Source organism: Octopus sinensis, linkage group LG5 (genome assembly GCF_006345805.1).
Source record: "Octopus sinensis linkage group LG5, ASM634580v1, whole genome shotgun sequence".
Taxonomy (NCBI): Eukaryota; Metazoa; Mollusca; class Cephalopoda; order Octopoda; family Octopodidae; genus Octopus; species Octopus sinensis.
The window spans coordinates 76,210,580-76,232,729 of record NC_043001.1 but is presented as its reverse complement, the minus strand read 5'-3'; the positions used below and the strand labels follow the sequence as shown (position 1 = coordinate 76,232,729).

The 22,150-nt window shown below is 37.1% G+C and overlaps 1 protein-coding gene and 1 non-coding gene across 2 annotated transcripts in view; both read right to left on the bottom strand.

Annotated features, from left to right (window-relative positions):
- The window catches only part of LOC115211964 (signal peptide, CUB and EGF-like domain-containing protein 1), a gene marked incomplete at its 5' end in the record, with an annotated part of 182,447 nt that overhangs the window by 47,362 nt on the left and 112,935 nt on the right, over nt 1-22,150 (bottom strand). Inside the window, 3 exons of the mRNA XM_036503135.1 lie at nt 418-540; nt 9,575-9,691; nt 19,350-19,466. Of these exons, the coding sequence (XP_036359028.1) occupies nt 418-540; nt 9,575-9,691; nt 19,350-19,466 (357 nt within the window). The remainder of the gene's footprint in view (nt 1-417; nt 541-9,574; nt 9,692-19,349; nt 19,467-22,150) is intronic.
- LOC115212438 lies at nt 13,041-13,231 on the bottom strand. The gene has a single exon (XR_003881724.1). It is a non-coding gene; the product is annotated as a U2 spliceosomal RNA (small nuclear RNA).

Genomic DNA, 22,150 nt, shown 5'->3' with positions numbered 1-22,150 from the left:
TGCACTTGGAACTAGGGTATAGAGACTCTGTCATTATCCTGAGTTTGGTTAATTACTGCGGTAGCTATCGGTACGGGACAGGCACGTGTGAGGAAGAAGTAGTACATTTAATCTGGTTTGGAAAGAAAATCCATATCCTTATTACATGGTTAATGCAGTCGAAAAAATTATTGGAGTAGGATGGTTGATCACGATGTAGCTTATTGTAACTTGTGCTTCTACATTTTGTTTTCTTTCTCAATAGTACACATTCGACCATTTTGGTCACCCCATTGTCTCAGCCTGTAATTATCCCGTTGAATTCATCTTCAGCTATCCATTTGTATCTATGCTTGTTTGCTCATGTACGTATAAATGAAAGCGTGTGTGTATTTGTGTGTGAGTATATACTAGATAATGTTTGCGTCTTTTTCTTACCTGTGCATGTTTTCAGATCACTTAGAGTTTTGAATCCTTTAGGACATGTACATTCGTAGCTGCCGTGGGTGTTGACACAATTGTCACTACAACCTCCACCTCCATCTGCACATTCATCAATATCTGATAATAATAATGATGATAATAATAATAATATAATAATAATAATAATAATAATAATAATAATAATAATAATAACAATAATAATAATAATAATAATAATAATAATAATAATAATGATGATGATGATGATGATTTCTTTTATTTGTCATCAGGGCTAAGGATAAGGAGACAATGCAAAGGCAGACATAAAGTGTAGGGGTTTACATATAATGGAATGATAGAAAAAAGAAGAATACACAATATACATTAAAAGAAGTGAAGTATACAATAGTATACAGCAATATGTAAAAGGAAAAGCAGCGAGCTGGCAGAAACGTTAGCACGCCGGGCGAAATGCGTTGCCGTATTTCGTCTGCCGTTACGTTCCGAGTTCAAATTCCGCCGAGGTCGACTTTGCCTTTCATCCTTCCGGGGTCGATAAATTAAGTACCAGTTACGCACTGGGGTCGATGTAATCGACTTAATTCGTTTGTCTGGCCTTGTTTGTCTCCTCTGTGTTTAGCCCCTTGTGGGTAGTAAAGAAATAAAAAAATAAATATGTAAAAGGAAAAATTGTGATGGGGGTCCTCCTGATGCAGGGGGACCTCTAGGGATGATCGAAAAACCCCATCATCCAAGATCACCCTGGATACCTCGGACGAATACCTTTTCCAACTCCTTTCCTCCGACTCATAGGTCTACACTGAGAGTGGTACCATCCATCTAACCATCTTCGCAACTTTCACCCTACTTTTCATAAATTCACCTCTCTCTCCACCCTCACTTTCCTTTTCAAGTGAAACTTGAAAAAGAGGACTTAACCAAAGAGGAATGTTTTTGTTCTCATTCCTTTCAGCCTCGTCCACCAGATAACCCCTTTCGTCACAACTACCAGGCAAAGGAAAACTGCCTTCTCTGCGCGATTAAAGAAGGTCGGTGGAGCAATCGTCACTATGGACTCGGACGACAGATGGATCCGTCCCACACGACTCAGCAGCTGTTCGATATAACTCCACAAGTCAGTAATCCCCGGACCCTGAACGAGTGTATGCAGAACGGTTTCGTCGCTTTGCGCGCACCTCGGACAAGCCCGTCTGATAGCACATCCGTACCTGTAGAGTTTATCTCGAACCGGTAGTGCTCTCCGGTAGTACTGTTAAGCCAGACATTTGGAAATTGTCTATAACAGTCTCCGATCAAAAAATCCTCCGGAACAGACTAGTCAGTTCATCTTCATCGACGTTCAGAGTCTCCCCTAGGACGTCATCGCACTTCTCTGCCACTAATCCTCTATAAATAGCTGAAGTGGAACATCCACTGATCCTATCCTTAACCTAGTACTGCTGTTCCGTCAAAGAGACAAGTTGGGGAAAGACGTACCTCACAAACGGAGCCCACATACGTTCAACCTTTTAGAAATCATTGCTGATGGTGCAACATGAGCGTGTGTCTGCGCTTCAAAAGCCACAGCATGCTTAAGCCGCCACTCAGAGGGAGCTGGCAGTAGATCGACCGCCTGACAATTGGAACACGTCCCTTCCACAAGAAAATGAACAAGAGACTCTCCAACTTGATCAAGGCACGTTGGGGCAAGGCACGTTGGTCAGACGATAAATGATGACGGAGGCGATGGAGGTATTCGCCACCTCTACCTGTCCTTTCAAGGACAACTTCCTCTCTACCCATTTCGTCACCTCGTCCCAATTGTGGTCTAAAGGTGGACAAATGAACATTAGAAATGCTTTACTCCATACAGAAACTGCAAAGACTACTTAGAGATATTAGAAGCTCTCCTTCTGATCGAGAGTAAAGCTATTATACTATCCGAAACCCTTTTATATTTTCAGCAGGTACCCAAGGCCTGAAATTTTGCAAAATCTGTTTCTAAAGTTTCGTAACTTCTATATTTTTAATTTGTCAAAAAAAAAAAAAAAGAAAAAGAATTTCGTTATCAACATGAAAAGCTACATTTTTATATATTTTCTTTGGTGTTTTATTTGTTTCAGTCATTGGACTGTAGCCATGCTGGAGCACCATCTTGAAGGGTTTTAGCTAAATAAATCGCCTTATGCTACTTTTTAAAGTCTGGTACTTATTCTGTCAGTTTCTTTTGCTGAACTGCTACGTTACAGGGAAGTAAACAAACCTACACTGGTTGTCAAGCAGTGTTAGGAGAACACAGGCACAAAGATGCACACGCACACACACAAACACACACACGCCACACACACACACACACACACACACACACACAGAGCATATGACGGCATTCCATATAGTTTTGGATCTACTAAATTTACTTATAAGGCATTGGTTGGCCCGAGGCTATAGTAGAAGACATTTGCCCAAGGTGCTGGGCAGTGACACCGTGTTTGCAAAGTGAGCCATACAGTCATGTCAATTAAGTATAAAGGTTTTAATTAGTTATAATTTCAAGTGCAAAACCGAACCTCATTAACATGCCGAAATCTGGAATTAAACCAAGTCTCATTAGATCTTTCGCCCAGCGCTCTCTCAAATGAGCTATTTTAGCAATCTGTGAGGAAATTTTCCAAAACATTGTATCAGGTGTATGAAGCAGAAAAATCCTCACCACCAAGTCTCAGAGACCATGGAAAGGATCACAGGTACTGACGTTCCTCCTCTGGCTAAGTCATTAAAACAACAGCTAAAACTCCCCACAAATTATTTTGCTCTTGGTAAAAACCAATCTGTGAAAACAAAATAATAATCCTTTCTACTATAGGTACAAGGCCTGAAATTTTGCGGGAGAGGTCTAGTCAATTACACCGCCCCCATAGTCTCATTGGTACTTAATTTATTGACCCTGAAAGGATGAAAGGCAAAGTCGACCTTGACGGAATTTGAAGACAAAATGATAACGAAGACAAATTTCACAATGGATACAAATAGCTGTGATTAAGAAATTCGCTTTGCAGCCACGTGATTTCGGGTTCGGTTCCATAATGTGGCACTTTGAGAAAAGGTCTTCTAACGAGGCTACGAGCCGACCAATACATTATGAGCAAATTTGGGAAGCGAAAACTGTATGGAAGCTAGTCATCTATATATGTCTGTGTATCTATGAGTGTTTGTGTTTGTCATCCACCGCCACTTGACGACTGGTGTTGGGTTGATTACGCCCTGTAACTTAGAGGTTCGCAAAGTACCAGTGTTAAAAAAGAAGTCGATTTGTTCCATTAAAGCCCTTCAAGGCAGTGCCCCAGCATGGCCGCTGTCCAATAACTGAAACGACTAAAAAATAATAAGATAAAGATAAGTTCTTTATAGGATTGGCGACAAAATTTCTTCCTGCAACGTAGAAATTCTTAAGTTTACACGCTAACGAAAGAAAGTAAAAAAAGAACAACATGGGAAAAAAAGAATAAAAAAAAAAGAAAAAATGAATATAGAAAGATAATATTGCAAAATTAAAAATAAACGAAAGTCTTGTAATTAGTTAAGAGTTTCTGCAGTCTCAATTATTTTATAAAATTTCTTCAAACCCGAAACGAAAATCCAAATTAAATTAATAAATTTATTTTCGTTCACTTTGTGATTTGTTGTGTTTAGAAGCAAAAATCTAAGTACTTTAAAGAAATTTACTGAATAAACACTTAAGTTAAGTGAAAAGTTGTGTTAAATAGTTCTTTTACTTAAAGACATTGGTATGTCAACAACAATGCTGTCTCGTGAGAACAGAAGTGGGGAAATTGGCAGAAAGGGTTTTTTGGTTTTTGATAAATGCTAAATAAATATTATTGGTATTATAGATACAAGCTCTAACTTAAGGAATGTGTATAGAACTTTAATATCAAAAGATAATGTTGCACATATTTACACAATAGTACAACTGCGCGAGGAAACATAGAAACACAAACAGCCAGAGATAATACAAGAGACAACAACTTCTACTGTTTCACGTTATTTTGAATAAACAAATACCAGTGAAGACAACAAGAGCTGCGGTGGCACCCCTGCTAACAAAAAGCAATTAAAAGAGAAAACACATATGGGAGACGCTGCAAGAAAGAGGATAGGTGCACATTTATATATATATATATATGTGTGTGTGTGTGTGTGTGTGTGTGTGTGTATTATATGTATATATGTATATATATATATATATATATATATATATATATATATATATATATATATGTATATATATATATTGTGTGTATGTATATATGTTATATGCATATATATGTGTGTGCATATAAACATGCAGACGCACGCACACACACACATACACAGAGAGAGAGAGACACACACACACATATATATATAGACACATATTTACGTCTATCTGTATATGCGTATGTATATAATGTATATATACTCATATATACACACACACGTGCACTCATACGCGCTCACACACACACACACACACACGTGCACTCACACGCACTCACAACGAAACAGAGACAGAGGAAGTAATCTCTGTTTTTCTGTTGTAGGAAGACAGTCCAAATGCCAGTGTGAATAGCAAGTGCACAAGACTTAAGCTGGAAGCAATTTCAGACGAAAATATTTGCTAATTTCGGTGCTTCATTCGAGCGTCGTTACTGTTACTGTTAAAATTAAATTCACCCAATAATCTTAATGACAAATATGAGTTTGAATTAATTAATAACTTAAAATAACGACTCAGTAATTAGTTAAATTTGTCAATTTTAATTTGTGAAGTTTCCACATAACAACTAATTTCAATCTTATTTTATTTAAATGATTGTCGTAAATGAAATCGTACCGTTAGCGGCTCACCAACTAATGAATTGTCATTGTCTTAGGAACGAAGACGTGACTCGTAACCGTAGCTTGAGTAATAATCCTTTCCACTAAAGGCACAATGCCTGAAATTTGGGGATAGTCAATTACATAAATCCCAGTACTCAACTGGTATTTATTTTATCGACACCGAAAGGATGAGAGGCAATGTCAGCGAAATTGGAACTCAGAACGTGAAGTCAGACGAAATACCTATTTATTTACTACTCACAAGGGACTGAACAGAGAAGGGACAAACAAGGACAGACAAACGGATTAAGTCGATTATATCGACCCCAGCGCGTAACTGGTACTTAATTTATCGAACCCGAAAGGATGAAAAGCAAAGTCGACCTCGGCGGATTTTGAATTCAGAACGTAGCGACAGACGAAATACCTATTTCTTTACTACCCACAAGGAGCTAAACGCAGAGAGGGCAAACAAGGACAGACAAACGGATTAAGTCGATTATATCTACCCCAGTGCGTAACTGGTACTTATTTAATCGACCTCGAAAGGATGAAAGGCAAAGCCGACCTCGGCGGAATTTGAACTCAAATCGTAACGGCAGACGAAATACCACTAAGCATTTCGCCCGACGGGATCTTTTCAATTTGACCGCCAATTTTCGAAAATTCAAAGTTTATAGAAAATTTGAAAATTTGGTACATTTATGTAGTTTTCCAAGCTGAATCTCAGGAGAAATTTCACCTTTGCTAGAAATTAAAAAAAAAAGTTATAGAGGTTTAAAGTTTGATCAGTTTCACCCAATCAGAAACCAGGATTTGGGAGCTGCCATCTTGTGTGTGACAGCACTTGTCAACTGTAAATAAATAAAATACTGGCGAAAATCTGCTTTGTGCATGCTATATAAACCCTCATAACTTTTTTATTTTTTGGAATTTTCAGAAAAAATTTGTGAATTTATAGTCTACGCACTGGAATTCTTACGATTATGCAAAAACCAAAACAAAAAATTTTGGGGTGCGTGATTTAAGGCCTTTTTAGCTGTTATTTTTAACACATCCACCACCACCACAACCTCAATGAGTAGAATATATTTGTCAACACGTACTTTCTCGTAGACAAAAGAGTTCTCATGCTTGGCTTGTTACTATGAAAACGGACATGAATGTGTCTGTGGCTTACGATTGACTAAAATTACTCCAAATTTGCAAACTTTAAAAGCTATTAATTTTTTATTTATTGATTTATGGCGAAAATGAATTTCATGGCATTGATTAGCATATAAAACTATATCATTACGCCGAATATGAAATCACTTCGAGCAGGAATTGAAGAGATTGAAAATTGGCATCCAAAGAGAAAAGATCAGCCCCGCGTGCTAACGATTCTGCCAGCTTGCTGCCTTCGCATCTTGTGTAACAATACTGCTGTATAATATCAGTGACTGTAGCAAACTAGTAAAAAGTGAGCTGTGTGGTTTTTAAAAAACCTTTTTAGTATTAACTGACCTGTAACCATTCCTGTTTCTATGATACCAGCTTCCTCTTTTAAAGTGATCTAAACACCTTTCATAAACATTTTGAAATGATTTAGATCAAAAACCTTTGAAGGTATGTTCTAAACACCAGCTTAATAATGACAAAGTTACTTTACTAAATTCTTCCTTATTTTACAAATTGACTGACAGTAACCCTTTAGCATTCCTTTACTCTATCAAATGTAATGCTCACTCATTCATGTTGTTTTGAATTATTCATGCATTATCTTGTAGCCTGAAGATTTCAATGATGTGATTGCTTATTTTCAGAATAACGTTGTAGGTTAGGGGTGAAAATATTTAAGCCGGATATGGCTGGTTTAAATGCCAAGCAGTTAAGGCAGTATATATCAACAGAAATATGGTAACAAAAGAGTTAAAGTAGTCTAAATTTAAACCTATCATTTCAATTTTAAGTTGTGTTCTAAACACCAGCTTCTAAATGAGGTAGTAATTTCACTAAGTTATTCAATATTTTACAAATAAATTGAAATTATAGAAGTATATTTAAACAGAAATATGGTAACAAAAGGGTTCATTTGCTCGTATTTACTTTCCATGTTGTTTTACTCTCGCTGTCGCTATTTTTAAGATGAAAAACATCGTGGAAGTAAGTTAATTTGTGACTCAAGTCCATGCCTCGATTTTTAGTCACAGTTTTACAAGAATCAAACAAATACTATATTAGAGCTACCCTTCACAGATATAGAACGTTGTTGCTGTATTTAATTGATCGGCAATGATATATTCCGCCAATATATCACAGCTACTAATTCCCATATTCGCACTCTCTTCTCTCCGTCTCCCTCTTTTCTATTGCTCTCACTAAAACAACTTCTGAACTAGCTAACTCGATATTGTTGAATCTTCTGCCGTTATCTTCAATCAGTTTCATCTCTAATACACTGTACTAAGCATTACATCGGGTACTTCCGAATATCGAGCCACGAACACTGCGTTACAAAACACTGGCATATTAAATACTGTATTACAAACCATTGACGCCCAAACGTTATAGATCATCGTCATACAAGCTGTTCATAAGGGATACTAGACGATCTAATCAGGCTGTAACATGATTGCCTATAATCTCTTGAAGAATTTAGTAAATTACAAAAACAAACCCCCAAAAACAAAAAAAAAGCACTTGTGATATTAATTAGACTAGAATTTGTTGAACGGCAAAAAGTAAGACAAAAATGGATCAAATACAGAGTAAAACATTAACCTTTGTTCTGTTTTCACTTTTGTATTTCACTCGTTTTGCGTTGGTTAGGTTTTTAAAAACAAGTTTTGAAAAAAAAAGAAAAAAAGCCTTTTCATTCCCTCCCCCCTTTACTGCGAAGAAAGATATGATAGATTCAACGTCTCATTTCACTTCCTTTTTGAAACGTCGAAACGAGTGACTGTGTTGTGAGAAGCCAGTTCTCGGCATCTCGAAACTTCAATGAAAGTTGGATTCCTGGATACACTAATATACACTCATTGATTCATATACACAGTGGCTCATCTTATACACTCATTTAACCCCACATATGCTCATTGGTTTATCTACACACTGGTTTATATACTCACATTGGTTTATACACGAGGGTATGCTGAAAAGTTCCTGGCTTTAAGGGCATTTTGAAAGGCTTGGTTGGAGGCCCAACCTTCCGAGTTCTTTTACATGACTTACAGAAACTGAAGGACCGCCGCAATAAGTGTGCGAATCTGAGAGTGTGCAATAAGCGTGTGAATATGTTGAATAAAATCATAATTAACTGATCCTTCTGCATTGTCTTTTACCCAAAGCCACGAACTTTTCAGTATCCCCTCGTACATACATTTATTCACATATCCACATTGGTTTATATACACTTTATATATACTTATGTATTCATATGCGCATTTATTTACATATATGATTTCGGTTATTTTTAACATATCTATTGACATATATTCATTGGTTTATAAAAACTTTGATTTATAAATATTTATTTACACATAATACTAACTGGTTAATATACACACATCTCTTCACATTCCCCATTGATTTATATACACACGTTTCTTCATATATACTCATAGATCATGATGAAACACTACCACAAGATTTAAACTTTTGCAAGTAGTCTTCAGTGAATGAGGGTATTCAATGTTACTGCAATCATACGTCTATAATAATAAAAGCGAAATTCTGTCTGTCCGTCTGAGACTGCTGTATCTCAGCCTACATTTGCTCTACATAGACATATACCTTTTTTGGAATCAGGATGATCCCGGAATTGAAAATCTGCCCTTCATTTGATTCTTTAACATCTAGCAACGGGATATGATTTAAAAGCATTTGGGTTGCTATTTCTAGCAGGTAAAGCTTGGCTGATTCACATCATCTTGCTTGGCATTTGTCAGATGACGCCAGAGATCAAGGGAGAGACAAATGACATTCGCTTCGTTAATTTTACGTCGAGATAAAAACTTTGGGACAAATTGGCCAACAGCTGGAATTCAAACTGAGACGGGAACAATAGTATGATTGCATTACAGAATTAATTCCTATCCGTCTTTAACCTCTGATCAAACATTACCTGGGCATATAGTCACTTTAGACGTACTGTAGTCATGCTATGTAGCTCTGTTTAGTTTTGGGGCAGCATCGCCATTTAGCCTTCCACAAGAACTGGCTTAAAAGTCGGAGTGCGGCTTTTAAGCTAATGTTTAGTAAGGTACTGATATGGGTTTACCTGGGGCATATATGCTCATTTGTAAAAATGCTTAATTATTAAATCACTAACCTAAACAGCTCTTCTTGTCTGTATGTAACTTGTAACCACTGGGGCACGTACATTTCGGCCCTGTTTTCGTATCGATACATTGCTTCTGGCAGCCTCCTTTGTTCACTTTACAGGACGCTGAAACAAAAGAACAAAACAAAACAATATATTTTATATATAAAACAAAACAATATACTTTACAAATACAACACCCTCTAATATATTCTACTATAATACATAATCAGATCTATAGAAATAGCATTTCTTTGTATACAACTGTAGGCGTGGTTGTGTGGGAAGAAACATGCTTCCCAATTGTGTGGTCATGGGTTCAATCTCATAATGGGCCATCTTGGGCAAGTGTCTTCAACTAAAGCCCTGGATCAACCTAAGCCTTGTGAGTAAATTTTGGTTGACATAGACTGAAAGAAGTCCTACGCGCGCGCGTGTGTGTGTGTGTGTGTTTGTGTTGTCGTGTGTGTGTGTGCGTGTGTGTATGTGTGTGTTCGTGTCTGTGTTTATCTCCACCACGCTTGACAACTGGTGTTGGTGTGTTTACATCCCCGAAATAAGCGGTTCGGCAAAAGGACACCGACACAATAAGTACGAGGTTTGGAAATAAGTACTGCGGCTGATTTAAAGAAAAAACCCAAAAGAATAAAAGAATAACAGAATAGAGGATATTCAAATAATAATAATCCATGAGGTTCACGCAGAACAGTGAGAATCTAAACGATAACGTATCTGTTCACTCTTAATAAGTTTTTTTATGAAGAAGAACGTGAATATCTGACTATTGTTGCTTTTCACCAGTATTTATTTAATTTTGTTTTAGAGTCTGATATTTATTTCTTCTGTTTTTAAAGTTTAATACCGATTCTTATAACCGATAAGTAACTGAGAGTAAACAAACAAACACCGGTTGTTAAGTAGTGTGGGGACAAACACTAAGGCGCACGCCCTTCCCCCTCTCGACGGGCTTCCACTGTTTTTGTCAACCAAATTCACTTTCAAGGTGTTAGCTGTCCCAGGGGTTATAGTAGAAGATACTGTCCAGGAGTGAACCTGATATTACATAACTACAAAAGAAATTTCTTAACCACTCAGCGAAGGCCTTTTGCGCGAAAGAAGTTGTGGCTGCCCTCGGAATAGAAATCCTACTCGTCCTTTTCTTTATTATTATTGTTATTATTATTATTATTATTATTATTATTATTATTATTATTATTATTATTATTATTATTGCCTTTGCACAGCTTCTAACGCTGGAGCTGTACTACAGTGTCAGCTGTCCACTATCAGTGAACTAAAGTAACACCTCTTATTTTTCGATCACCTTCCGGAGTATTCCAGCGGTCCCAAGCAGTGCTGTTTTCTGCAAGTGATCCACCCTTATTGCAGCGTCTATTTGTTCCACGTACTTCTCGAGATTTTTGCTCACTGTTCCCAGGGCTCCGACAATTATTGGTACTACTGCTACCTTTTTCATCGACCACAACTGCTTAACTTCCCAAGCTAACCTGTCATATCACTCAACTTTTCTTTCTTCCTTATCGCATACCTTGTTGTTAGCTGGGTATGCTATATCTATGATCCAGCATAGTTTGTTTTCTTTCTCAATTAAGACTATGTCTGGCTTCCTATTCTCTATTTCATGGTCGCACTGAATCATAAAATCCCATAAGATCTTTGCATTTCTATTTTCAATGATGCCTTCAGGTTTGTGGTTGTACCAATATTTTGCTCTGTCAAGTCCATACTTGTTGCAAAGTCTCCAGTGGACAAGCCTGGCTATATTGTCGTGACGTCTCTTATATTCCTTCTGGGCTTGTGGCATACATGGGTAATATGCCATACGGTTTCACCGTTTTGTCCACAGATTCTGCACTTATCACTTTCTTCTGTGTTGTCTATTCTGTATTTTATGGAGCAGCGCAGATTAGACCCTCCGTTTCCGGTTTTAAATCACTTTTAGTCATCCACAGCTATCTTTTTTCTCTGTCTTATCTTCAATATCTCTATAAAATTTACCATGCATTCTTTTCTTTACCCACCTATTTTCAGTTTCATTCGTTTTCAATTTCTTGTTTAGTGCTTTATCTTTGCAATCTTTCATCCTACACAACCTGACCTTCTTACTTCTAATGACAGTGGTTCTGTGGCATTTTTACATACCATGCTATGTTGTTTTCTTCTGCTCTTATGTTGTGTTCGCATCCAATAAGTCCTCCTCCCCTCTTTTTCTTGGTACATACAGTCTGTCTGTGTCACATTTTGGGTGTAGTGACCTATATCTAGTTAGTAACATTCTTGTCCTTCTTTCTAAGCTGTTTAGTTCGTCCATGCGATTACCCCTGCTCCATATCTGAGTGAAACCGCCCAGGCGTTGATAGCTTCGATCTTATTCCGTCCGTTTACTTTCGACTTAAGTATCAGTCTCAGTCTGCGCAATTACTCCACCTTAAATTTTCCTGCCATTTATTTCTCCATCAATTTATCCATTTCCAAAATCCCCAAGTACTTATAGCCCGTTTCTTCTATCTGCTTCATAACTTCCCCCGATGGTAAAATAAGTACCAGATGAGCACTAGAGGTCGACGTAATTGATTGCCCCCCCTCTCTCAAAATTTCAGGCTTTGTACCTACGACGGAAAGAATTATTTATTTATTTATTTATATTCTTTTTTTTCTCATCCACATAAGTCGTATTTCACAACTGTGAATCTTGAGAAAACTTGATTTTTGTTTGAGTTGTTTAGAGATTTGTTAGTTTGAATTTTTTTTGTATATTTTGTTACCAGAGTGGCCGGGGTTATGAGGTGTGTATGTGTGGGTTGGTGGTGGTGGTGATCATTTCCTTGTCTGTCCCAGCAAGGGGCAGAGTTCGTTAAAAAACGTTTTCTTCAATTTTGTTTTTTAAATTAATACTAAAAGACAAAATTTGCAAGAGGCGTCGTGTGATGCGAAAATAAGGATGGTGAGAAGAAAGGGAAAAAACGAAGAGAAGGAAGAAGAAGGGGAAGAGGAAATAGAAAAAGATGTTCTCAACCACCAACAACACCACGACCACTAACAATACCAGCACCACCACCATCAACACTGCTGACAGTAGTAATAGCATCGACAACAGTAACCTAACCACTACCGGTACCATCATCACCGGTAACGTCGACGGGAGAAATAATAGTGATAATCGGACTACTGGAACGTCACCTATCACCACCGTTACTAACCCCCCACCGCCGCCACCGCCTACACCGCCACCGCCGCCGCTTCCACCGCCGCCGCTTCCACCGCCGCCGCTTCCACCGCCGCCGCTTCCACCGCCGCCGCTTCCACCGCCACCACTACCACCACCATTACCATTGCATCATCACCTCCACTACCACCTCCACCACGACCTTCACCACTGTTACCACTGCCATCATCATCAGTTTTCCTCTGCCTGATGGCTATGTCAAAAGAAGTATTGACACTTTTAACGGTTAGGAGGAGGGATGAATCCTGGAAGTACTGTAATACCAGATGAACCCGTGGCATAGGCGGAGCAAGCCCCTAACTCTTCTCTCGTTCTAAAAATTAGTTTAATATTGATGGCTTCATATAGGGACCGTATCAGATATCAAACTGATAAGAACAGATTACACTTTGATCTTAGCCAAAAGACCGAGAAGACACTTTCTTTACCATTAAGGCCTCATCAATTCCTTCAAGCATAATCTACATAGTACTATATGGTTCTACGTTGCAAGACGGAAAACATATAGCTGGTAATAGGTCAACTGCCTTTGCTAGCCACGGTAAATATCTGGGTCCATGGTGGTTCTTTGATTGGCTATATATATAGCTGACCACTTATAAGGACATATCTTCTATGTTTACTAGTTTCTGGTGACAATAAAAAATCCTTCAGTTTCAGATTTAAGTTATGTACTTTTCAACAATTACATGTTATTTGCCACTTGCATTACCCCGTGAACCCTCATATACCCCGGGTACATGCATCAGTATCTTTTAAGAGTTATAAATTTGTATTTTACTCTATTATTTGTTTCAGTAAGTAGACTGCGGCATGCTGGGGCACAGCCTTGAAAAATCTTTAGTCGAATGACTCGAGCCCAGTACTTTTTTCTCAAAGCCTGATAGTCATTTTATCAACTATTTTGCTGAACTGCTAAGTTAAGGGGATATAAACACATCAACACCAGCTGTCAAGTAACGATGCGGAACAGACACAAAGACACACACACACACACACACGCATATACGACGAGCTTCTTTTGGTTTCTGTTTACCAGTTCCGCTCATAAGTTTTTGGTCAGCTCGAGGCTTTATTAAAAGACACTTGCTGAAGGTTCCATGTAGTGGGACTGAACCCGGAATCATGTGGTTGGGAAGCGTAGCTGTGTGTTTCATGTGATTTGCTTTAGTGTGTAATTTGTTTTGTAGTTTTCTGTGTTGGTTTTGCTTTATCACTTAGGCATAGCAGAGGTGCGATATGAAATGTTTTATTTTGTTGCTATGGTGGTTGTATTTCATTTGGGCTGTGTGTTGTGATGCTTTATTGGATGACACTTATACATAAGTTGTGTGAGTGTTGGTCGTGTTCGGTATGAGTATTTAGTGTCGATTATATAACAGTTAGTGTAATATTTTTAGGCGATGATTGTGCATGTGTGTGTGTATGTGTGTGTGTGTATGTATGTGTGCGTGTGTGTGTGTGTGTGTGTGTGTGTGTGTGTGTGGTGTGTGTGTGTGTGTGTGTGTGTGTTGATTCTTATAATTTGGTAGTTTCACGGTTTCCTTTTGGGCGATATTTTGGACAGAAAGAATCGTCTTGTTTATCAGAGTGCAGATATTTTCCTTCTAATCTTTGATATTTATAATTGGGAGTTTCTTATGTCGAACAAAGTTTACGAATGTTTGTACCACTTCCATCCCCTGCCGTAAGGCTTTATTTCCACACACGCCAGCTTTATTTAATTCGTCCTTAGTCGAAAGAAACCTGTTGTTATGTCCTGTTATTTGTATTTGTGTAACATATTCCGTTTTTTTTCCGTCCTTGTTTTCGTATACATTCGCTGCTTTCTTCCAAGGAATCTAATGCTCTTAGCTTAGTTTTTCCTTGGAACAATCTCGAGTATAACCAGCCGAAATTGCAAAGATAATCTGGAACTCGACTGAGGAAAGAAAACTCCGAATGACCTGTCCTTGTTTACTTTGTATCGTCTAACTGGATGTTTTGTTGTCCCTTTTTTGTATCACCTGTCTGGATGTTTTGCGTTCTTGTTCCATTTATATATATATATATAAGGCCAGCAGTTTTTGGGGAAAGGATAAGTAAATTACATCGACCCCAGATCTCAACTGGCACTTAATTTATCGACCCCAAAACTATGTACCTCGGCGAAATTTAAACTCAGAACGTGAAGACGGAAGAAATGCTTTTTTTCCGATATAGTAACGATTCTGATCGCTCGCCGCCTTAATCCATCATCATGTATATACTGCCTAACTAGATCGGTGCATTTCCTCTTTCATCTCAAGTAGGAATGAAGCGTTCTTGTGTTTCGAAAAATCCTTCTGCTACCGCACACCTCCGCGCAGGGACTCAGTATGCCGTAATTGATAATGCGCAAGCATGAATGAGGTTGGTGCATTTGTATAGATTCCTTGGAAGTGAATAGGTGTGGTCGTTGTTCCTGAGGCAGATTCCTGTACGTCATTTCGTAAAATATGGAGTTCATTGCTGTGTTTAAACCACTTCTCTGTTTTTCCTTCGGTCTGTCCTATAGAGGTAGCTGCTACTCGGTTGTGTCGACTCAAATCTGACCATAAAAAGGTCAGACAGCACAGTGCTTTGTGGCCATTTTTCTCATTGTCTCATTGCGATGATTGCTTAGTTTGTGATGTCTCATTGTCTCTCTGTCATGATTGCATTTGCTGTTAGTCTGTTTTTCATTATTTCGTTCTTATCCATCTTGAGGCTTGGCGTTTATTAAGTGCAGCAAAAACCAGAGATTCCAAGTCAACATTTAGTCCGGAGCGTTCGAGCCAGAGTTGACTCTTGAAGGGTATTGCCAAAGAATGGTTTTATTCTCCATTTTTGTCTTTTATAATCCACTCTATTCTAATTTTGTCATTTAAAAAAAAATTATCTTTTCTGTTATTTTGTCATTAAGTAAATCTTCTTCAGTGAGATTAGCTTGTGATTTGTGCCTTGTCCTTTCCTGATAAGAGGCAATTTTATTTATATTCCTTATGATGCTTAACAGTTTTCCTTTGCTTGCTTGGGAGAATTTTTGTAGTCACACTGTTGTTGCATCGTAGTAGTTCTCTATTAGTATCAAGCCTATTTTATTTCATATTGATGCGTGGCGTTATGTATAGCTTACTATAAAAGCTCTGTGATAACAGCTTCAGAATGCTGTTTGGAGTTATGATAAGGTTATTGTTTATAGCTGAGATCGCTAGTGTATTTTTACCTCCAATATCATATTGAGTTCAGTTTATGATATTTCTATAATACTTTTTTGTTATGAATCTTATCACATTCGTCTATTTCTATAGGTGATTTTTTTTAGGGGCGTAAAAATCAGCAATCTATCATTAATTTCCTTCCATTCAACTTTTTCCAAATTGTCGGATTTTCTAATCCTCACGAAAAATTCACTGTACTTTTTTGTTTTTATCGATTTTTCTATTTAGTATATAAGTCTTGCCGACGTTGACCAACATCAGCCTCTTTGGAATCTGCTTGACCCTATATATACATACAAATACATATGTGTATGTATATATATATACACATATGATCAAACAGATTATATACACACGCACACACACACACACACACACACACATATACATGTATGTATATGTATATATAGGATCAAGCAGATTCCAAAGAGGCTAATGTTACATATATGGTGATGATACATATAGATATATGTGTATGTATACATATATATATGTGTGTGTTATATATATATATATATATATATATATATATATATATATATATAATATATATATATATTTGTGTATATGTATATATACACACATATACATAAATATGTATGCATGTATATGTATGCATTATATATATATATATATATATGTAGGGCGGGATTCTGCATCATTTTTGATTTAACAAATTTCCCGCACGCGACATTGGTCAATTCAACCCTACGGTAGAAGGCATAGGTATAGGGTGCCACCAGAGGTATCGAACTATGTATATGTCAAGTGAATTTCTTAATCACTCGTTCACATCCCTTGCATTCACACAGATTACCTTTTTTAACCGTGTTACTAAAATTTCTGAGTTCAAAGAAAGATCATTTTTGTGTCTTGCTGTGAAACTCTTATGCGAATCTCTAATTAATAAGAGAAGTTTATTATATTGCAATCCATCTTTTTGTTGCTGTTTCAAATGTTATAACTATCTAAGCAGTAACATTATTCTAAGCTATTTTATATCAGTTACATATTTTACGTCAAAATCTTTTTACGTCAAAATCATTTACGTTTAAGTATCTACTTATTATGTAATAAATCATGGTTACTAAATTTATTAAATTAGAAACCATTTGAATATAATTTTTCTACACTCTGGTATGTACTGCAGCAAGAAAACAGCGCAAGTTAGTTAATAAACGATGTAAAAATTCCTAAATAACGATTCTTTAATAAGTCTTCTGAATTTGAGACAAGTATATTAATAATAAAGCTTTCTGTCTAATCCTTTTGTCAAACTAAAGATTTAAATGTAATGAACATACCACTATCAGTTACTTAGGGCTTATAGAATAACGTCCAACACTGTAAATAACTAAGCGTATTTATTTATTACATACAATTATTTAATTGTAAGTGGAGAGCTAGTAAAATTGGATGCTTGTCGGACTAAATGCTTAACCGCATTTCTTCCGACACATTATGTTGAGAGGTGAGTCAACTCTGCTTTCTATCTTTTCGGGGTCATTAAAATAAAGTATCAGTGAAGTACTGGGTCGTTGTGACTGACTTTTTCCTCTCTTAGATTTCAAGGTTTGTGCCTATATAAGAAAGTATTTGTTGTATGCTATTACATTACTGTAAGGAGACGAGCAGGCAGAACTGTTTACGCATCGAACAAAATGCTTAGCGGCATTACTTCTGGCTCTTTACGTTCTGAGTTCAAATCTCACCGAAACCAAATTTACCTTTCATCCATTCTGGGTCGATAAGATAAAGTACCAGTCAAATATAGGGGTGGATGTAACCAACTTGCCCCCCTTCTCTATACTATTGGCTTGAATCCTGCAACGGACCCGTGTCCCGTTCAGGGATATGGCTGTGAACGCGCTCACTCATACGAAAATAGAAACCTAGTACCTGGCATTTGGAGTCCAAACGTTCAAGAAAATGTATGCAATTGTAGAAACCGACGCTTTAACCCTTTGGAGGCGATTCCCACATATACAATTCAGAGCCTTTAATCGTATACAATATATTTATCCGTAGATAAATAGGTAAAATATGTAAAAAAAAAAAAAAAGAATAGTAAACTGGCTGAGTCATTATAGTGTTGGATAGAATACCTCCTGGTACTTGTGAAACCCTACGATCTGAGTTCAGATCACGCCGAGGCCAACTTTACCTTTCATCTTTAAGGGGGCCGATAACAAAGTACAATTCCAGGGTATTGAACTCGAGAGAGACGCCTTGTGATATCTGTTTTGTAACGGCACTGATGCTAAACTTCACTAGCATGGAGAGTGAAGAGACTTACATGCATAGGTAACGGTCAGTCTTCAAAAATGTATCTTACCTAGGCCTACATATATATATGCAGATACAGGGTCAACCTCGCCCGAAAAATGCGCTATACATCAAAAGGTGACCTAATATCTCAAAAACTCTGCAACACGGCGACATTGTATTGTATTTAATCCAAAAAATGACAGAAAATAGAAATAGATTCAATCATCTATGCTGTACTTAACACTTTTATGAATATATGACAAAATCTTCTCAGTTAAATGATCGTTGTCTTGGCTGTCACCCATATTCTCGATTGATAACAATGATAATAAACGTATTGTTGTAGAGAACCCTCTCACACCTGCTGACAAAATTTCGCTTGCATCCAAAGTTGAAATCGCCTCCTGGTTAATTAATGCATAATTGCATTTTACTTAATCTTGCTTAGTGTAATTGTGTGCATATGTAAAAAAAAATTGTACAATTACCGTTGTAATTTATTTTTCCTAACAGAGTCATTTGCATTTATAATTCCCTACTGTAGTGGCAATGTTCATTTAGTTGACGCAGTAAATAACTTGGACGGATCGATATTGTACGAGGTTCAGTAAGACACTGTTGTAAACAACACTATGGCTAACTGTACAGCGTTAAAGCTGAAAGATTTCCAGTAGCATCCTCTACTTGTCTTCATCACTTCTTTCCTTGTCGCCTTAGAACCTATTAAGAAAGTGTGATGGTGCTGGTATTTTGGCTTGTTGGTCAATCTGCTCGATGAATATTACGATGGAGGTATGGTTTGCGCAGAGCCAATCCCACTCTTTTGCTCATCAAACTTGTTTTCATTTGGTGCAACAAATACTATGAGCCCGAGAGTTATCATCAGGTTGCAGGATTTGTACAGAGTTACCTTCTCTTAGATGAGCAGTTAAAGACCTAAAAGGCCTCAGCTGTCCTGTATCTGCTGGAATGTCTGTGAGTGATCTTGTTTTGGAGGCATATAAAATATAAAACAAAATAGTTATCTTCCAACCTAGTTTTTACTTACCTATACAAGACTTCTTATCTCCTCCAAGATTATATTTTGACACACATCTGCATTCTGGTCCTAATTCAGTATCTTTGCATCGGTGTTGGCAGCCACCATTTCCCTTCGCACAGGTTACTATTAAATAAATAGATACAAAAACAATATGGTACATAACTGTGTGATTAATTCATGGACAAAACTGGTTTATTTCCGATTTTTTTTCTTTTAGCAAAAACACATTTTGGAAAGCTGAAGCACTATTTACAGATGTTTAAGAAAATTAGCAACAATTATAACAACAAACATATTAGCAACGGATTCATGTTTAGCCACACCACTAATTCGATTGCTCTACGACTGATTCTGAAGTCTATAACAGCCATATGTAAGTTTTCATGTAACCTATTTACAACCAGGTGGACTGGTCTATTGAAAGTTAACTGCTAATGTGGAGGACACGGCGCAGTGCTGGTTATTAGAACTAACATCAGATACTTTGGTCCGAAGGTTGGCACTACAGAAAATAACCAACAGAGTCTCTCTCTCTCTCTCTCTCTCTCTCTCTTTGTATGTTTCTATATATGTGCACAGACATAGACACACACACACACACACACACACACACACACAGACAGACAGACACACACACACACACACAGACACACAGAGACACACACACACATGCGCACGCACACAACGATATAGTGATATGGCTGAAAATGAATTTGTAAATAGTTTCAGAATGTATTATAGTAAGTGTTAAGGCGGCGAGCTGGCAGGATCGTTAGCGCTTCGGACAAAATGCTCAGCGAAATTGTTTCCGGTTTTAAGAAAAATACGGGTTCAAATGCTGACGAGGTCCAATTTGCTTGTTAATCTTACGGGACCGATAAAATAAGTACTTATTATGCACAGGGGTCAGTGTAATCGACTTAACCCTCCCCCAAAATTGTGGCAAAATTTGAAGCAATTTTAGTGTGTTTTTTTTACACCTGGTCATAATAACTAGCATAGGGTACCATGCACCAGTGATCAGGTCAACGGGTCAACAGAACATATTCTGTAACTGATTAAAGATTATTTGCGTCGTTTCTTCTTCACATAATATATCACACATACAAACATAGATATATGCAAACATATGTACGCCCTCACATACATACATACATACATACATACATACATACATACATACATACATACATACATACATACATATATACAAACATATATATATACATATTTACGTGCTTGTATACATAGTGATTGCCACTTCTTTACAGAAGCTAGCCATCTCTTCAATTAGTCATGATATATTATATGACAAATATATCCGGTTTTGATCAAACAGACCCTATTGTAGACGTTAGAGATCTTTTCAAGTAGAAAAGTTTCTAGGATTGAAGTAAAATCCTGTTTTAGAAGAGTTCGTCTCAAGATGAAGCAGCCGATGCACCGTATTTACAACCATTGCAGATCATTTCTTTCCAAGTCGATCGATTTTCTGTCACCTTCTCCCAGTCTTCAATAATCATAGCAATAACCTTATACCTATATACTTACATTTATACATAAACATATGACTATCCAATTTGTGTTGCTTAAATTCCAATGAAAGAGCCTTGAAAATTGATTCTTTCCTTATTCATTGGAACTAGAAAATAAAGCCAAAAGAGCATACGAAAACATATTACTCTTGACCTAATTTAAAATAGTTGTTATAGTACTTTATGAGATAAAGCTCTCGTCTACTCGGTATGATTACTAAAGATTATTAAACGAGTCTTACCCAATCTCTGAAGATTTGACGATGTAGTCTGATTTTAAAATGTATCCTTACATAACTGCTAATGAAATGCGTGAGAGATGGTGCAAATAAATATTACATAAACAATCTTTCCTGTTTTGTTTTACTTTGTTCATATAATATGATATAATATAATATATTGTATATATATATATATATATATATATATATATATATATAATGATAAATCTCAGAGCGAGTTATAAACAGTAGCGGTAACACATCGTGATGCATATATACATACATATATAAAACGATTTGTTAAGAGGAAGTATCAGCAAGTCAGGAAATAACATCGTAGTTCAGCGTATATTTTTTAAGGAGGAGAGTATAAACGTTCACACAGAGAAATGTGTACACACGCACACATATATGGACATACTCATACCTGCATACATTTAACAACTTTTGTACAATTTCCGTATATCATATTCACTCATTGGAGATAGGCCAGTCCACTGCTATAGTAAGGACACCGTATCTGCCACGCAGTAGGCTGAACCTAAAACCAAGTGGCCAGGAAGCAAACTCCCTCGTCACAGAGCCATGCCTACGACACACACACATACACGCGTGCGCACACACACACACAGAGGCAAAGAGATAGATAGATAGATAGATAGATAGATAGATAGATAGATAGATAGATAGATAGATAGATAGACAGATAGATGAAAGCAGTACAATTTTAGTTCATCTGAGCGAGGTATTTAATCACTGAAAGTGTACCGTGACACAATAGGTAGTCGGTGCTATCATTTATGTCTGTGTGAATTAAGCAAGTGAGAAGAATGTACATCAAATATACGATATCAATAAAATATAGAATATTTACCATACGGGTAAAGACCAGCCCCTCGGTCATGAATAACCTTGGGATTGCACTTAGAAAGTTCCCATTCGAGGCAGAAGTCCGGACAAGGTTGTTTATGGCAGACCAACAGTCGCCCGTGCATTTAAGCCTCTCCTCTTCACGCTACCGATGTTATTCAAGGGAAAGGCAAAAGCTGAT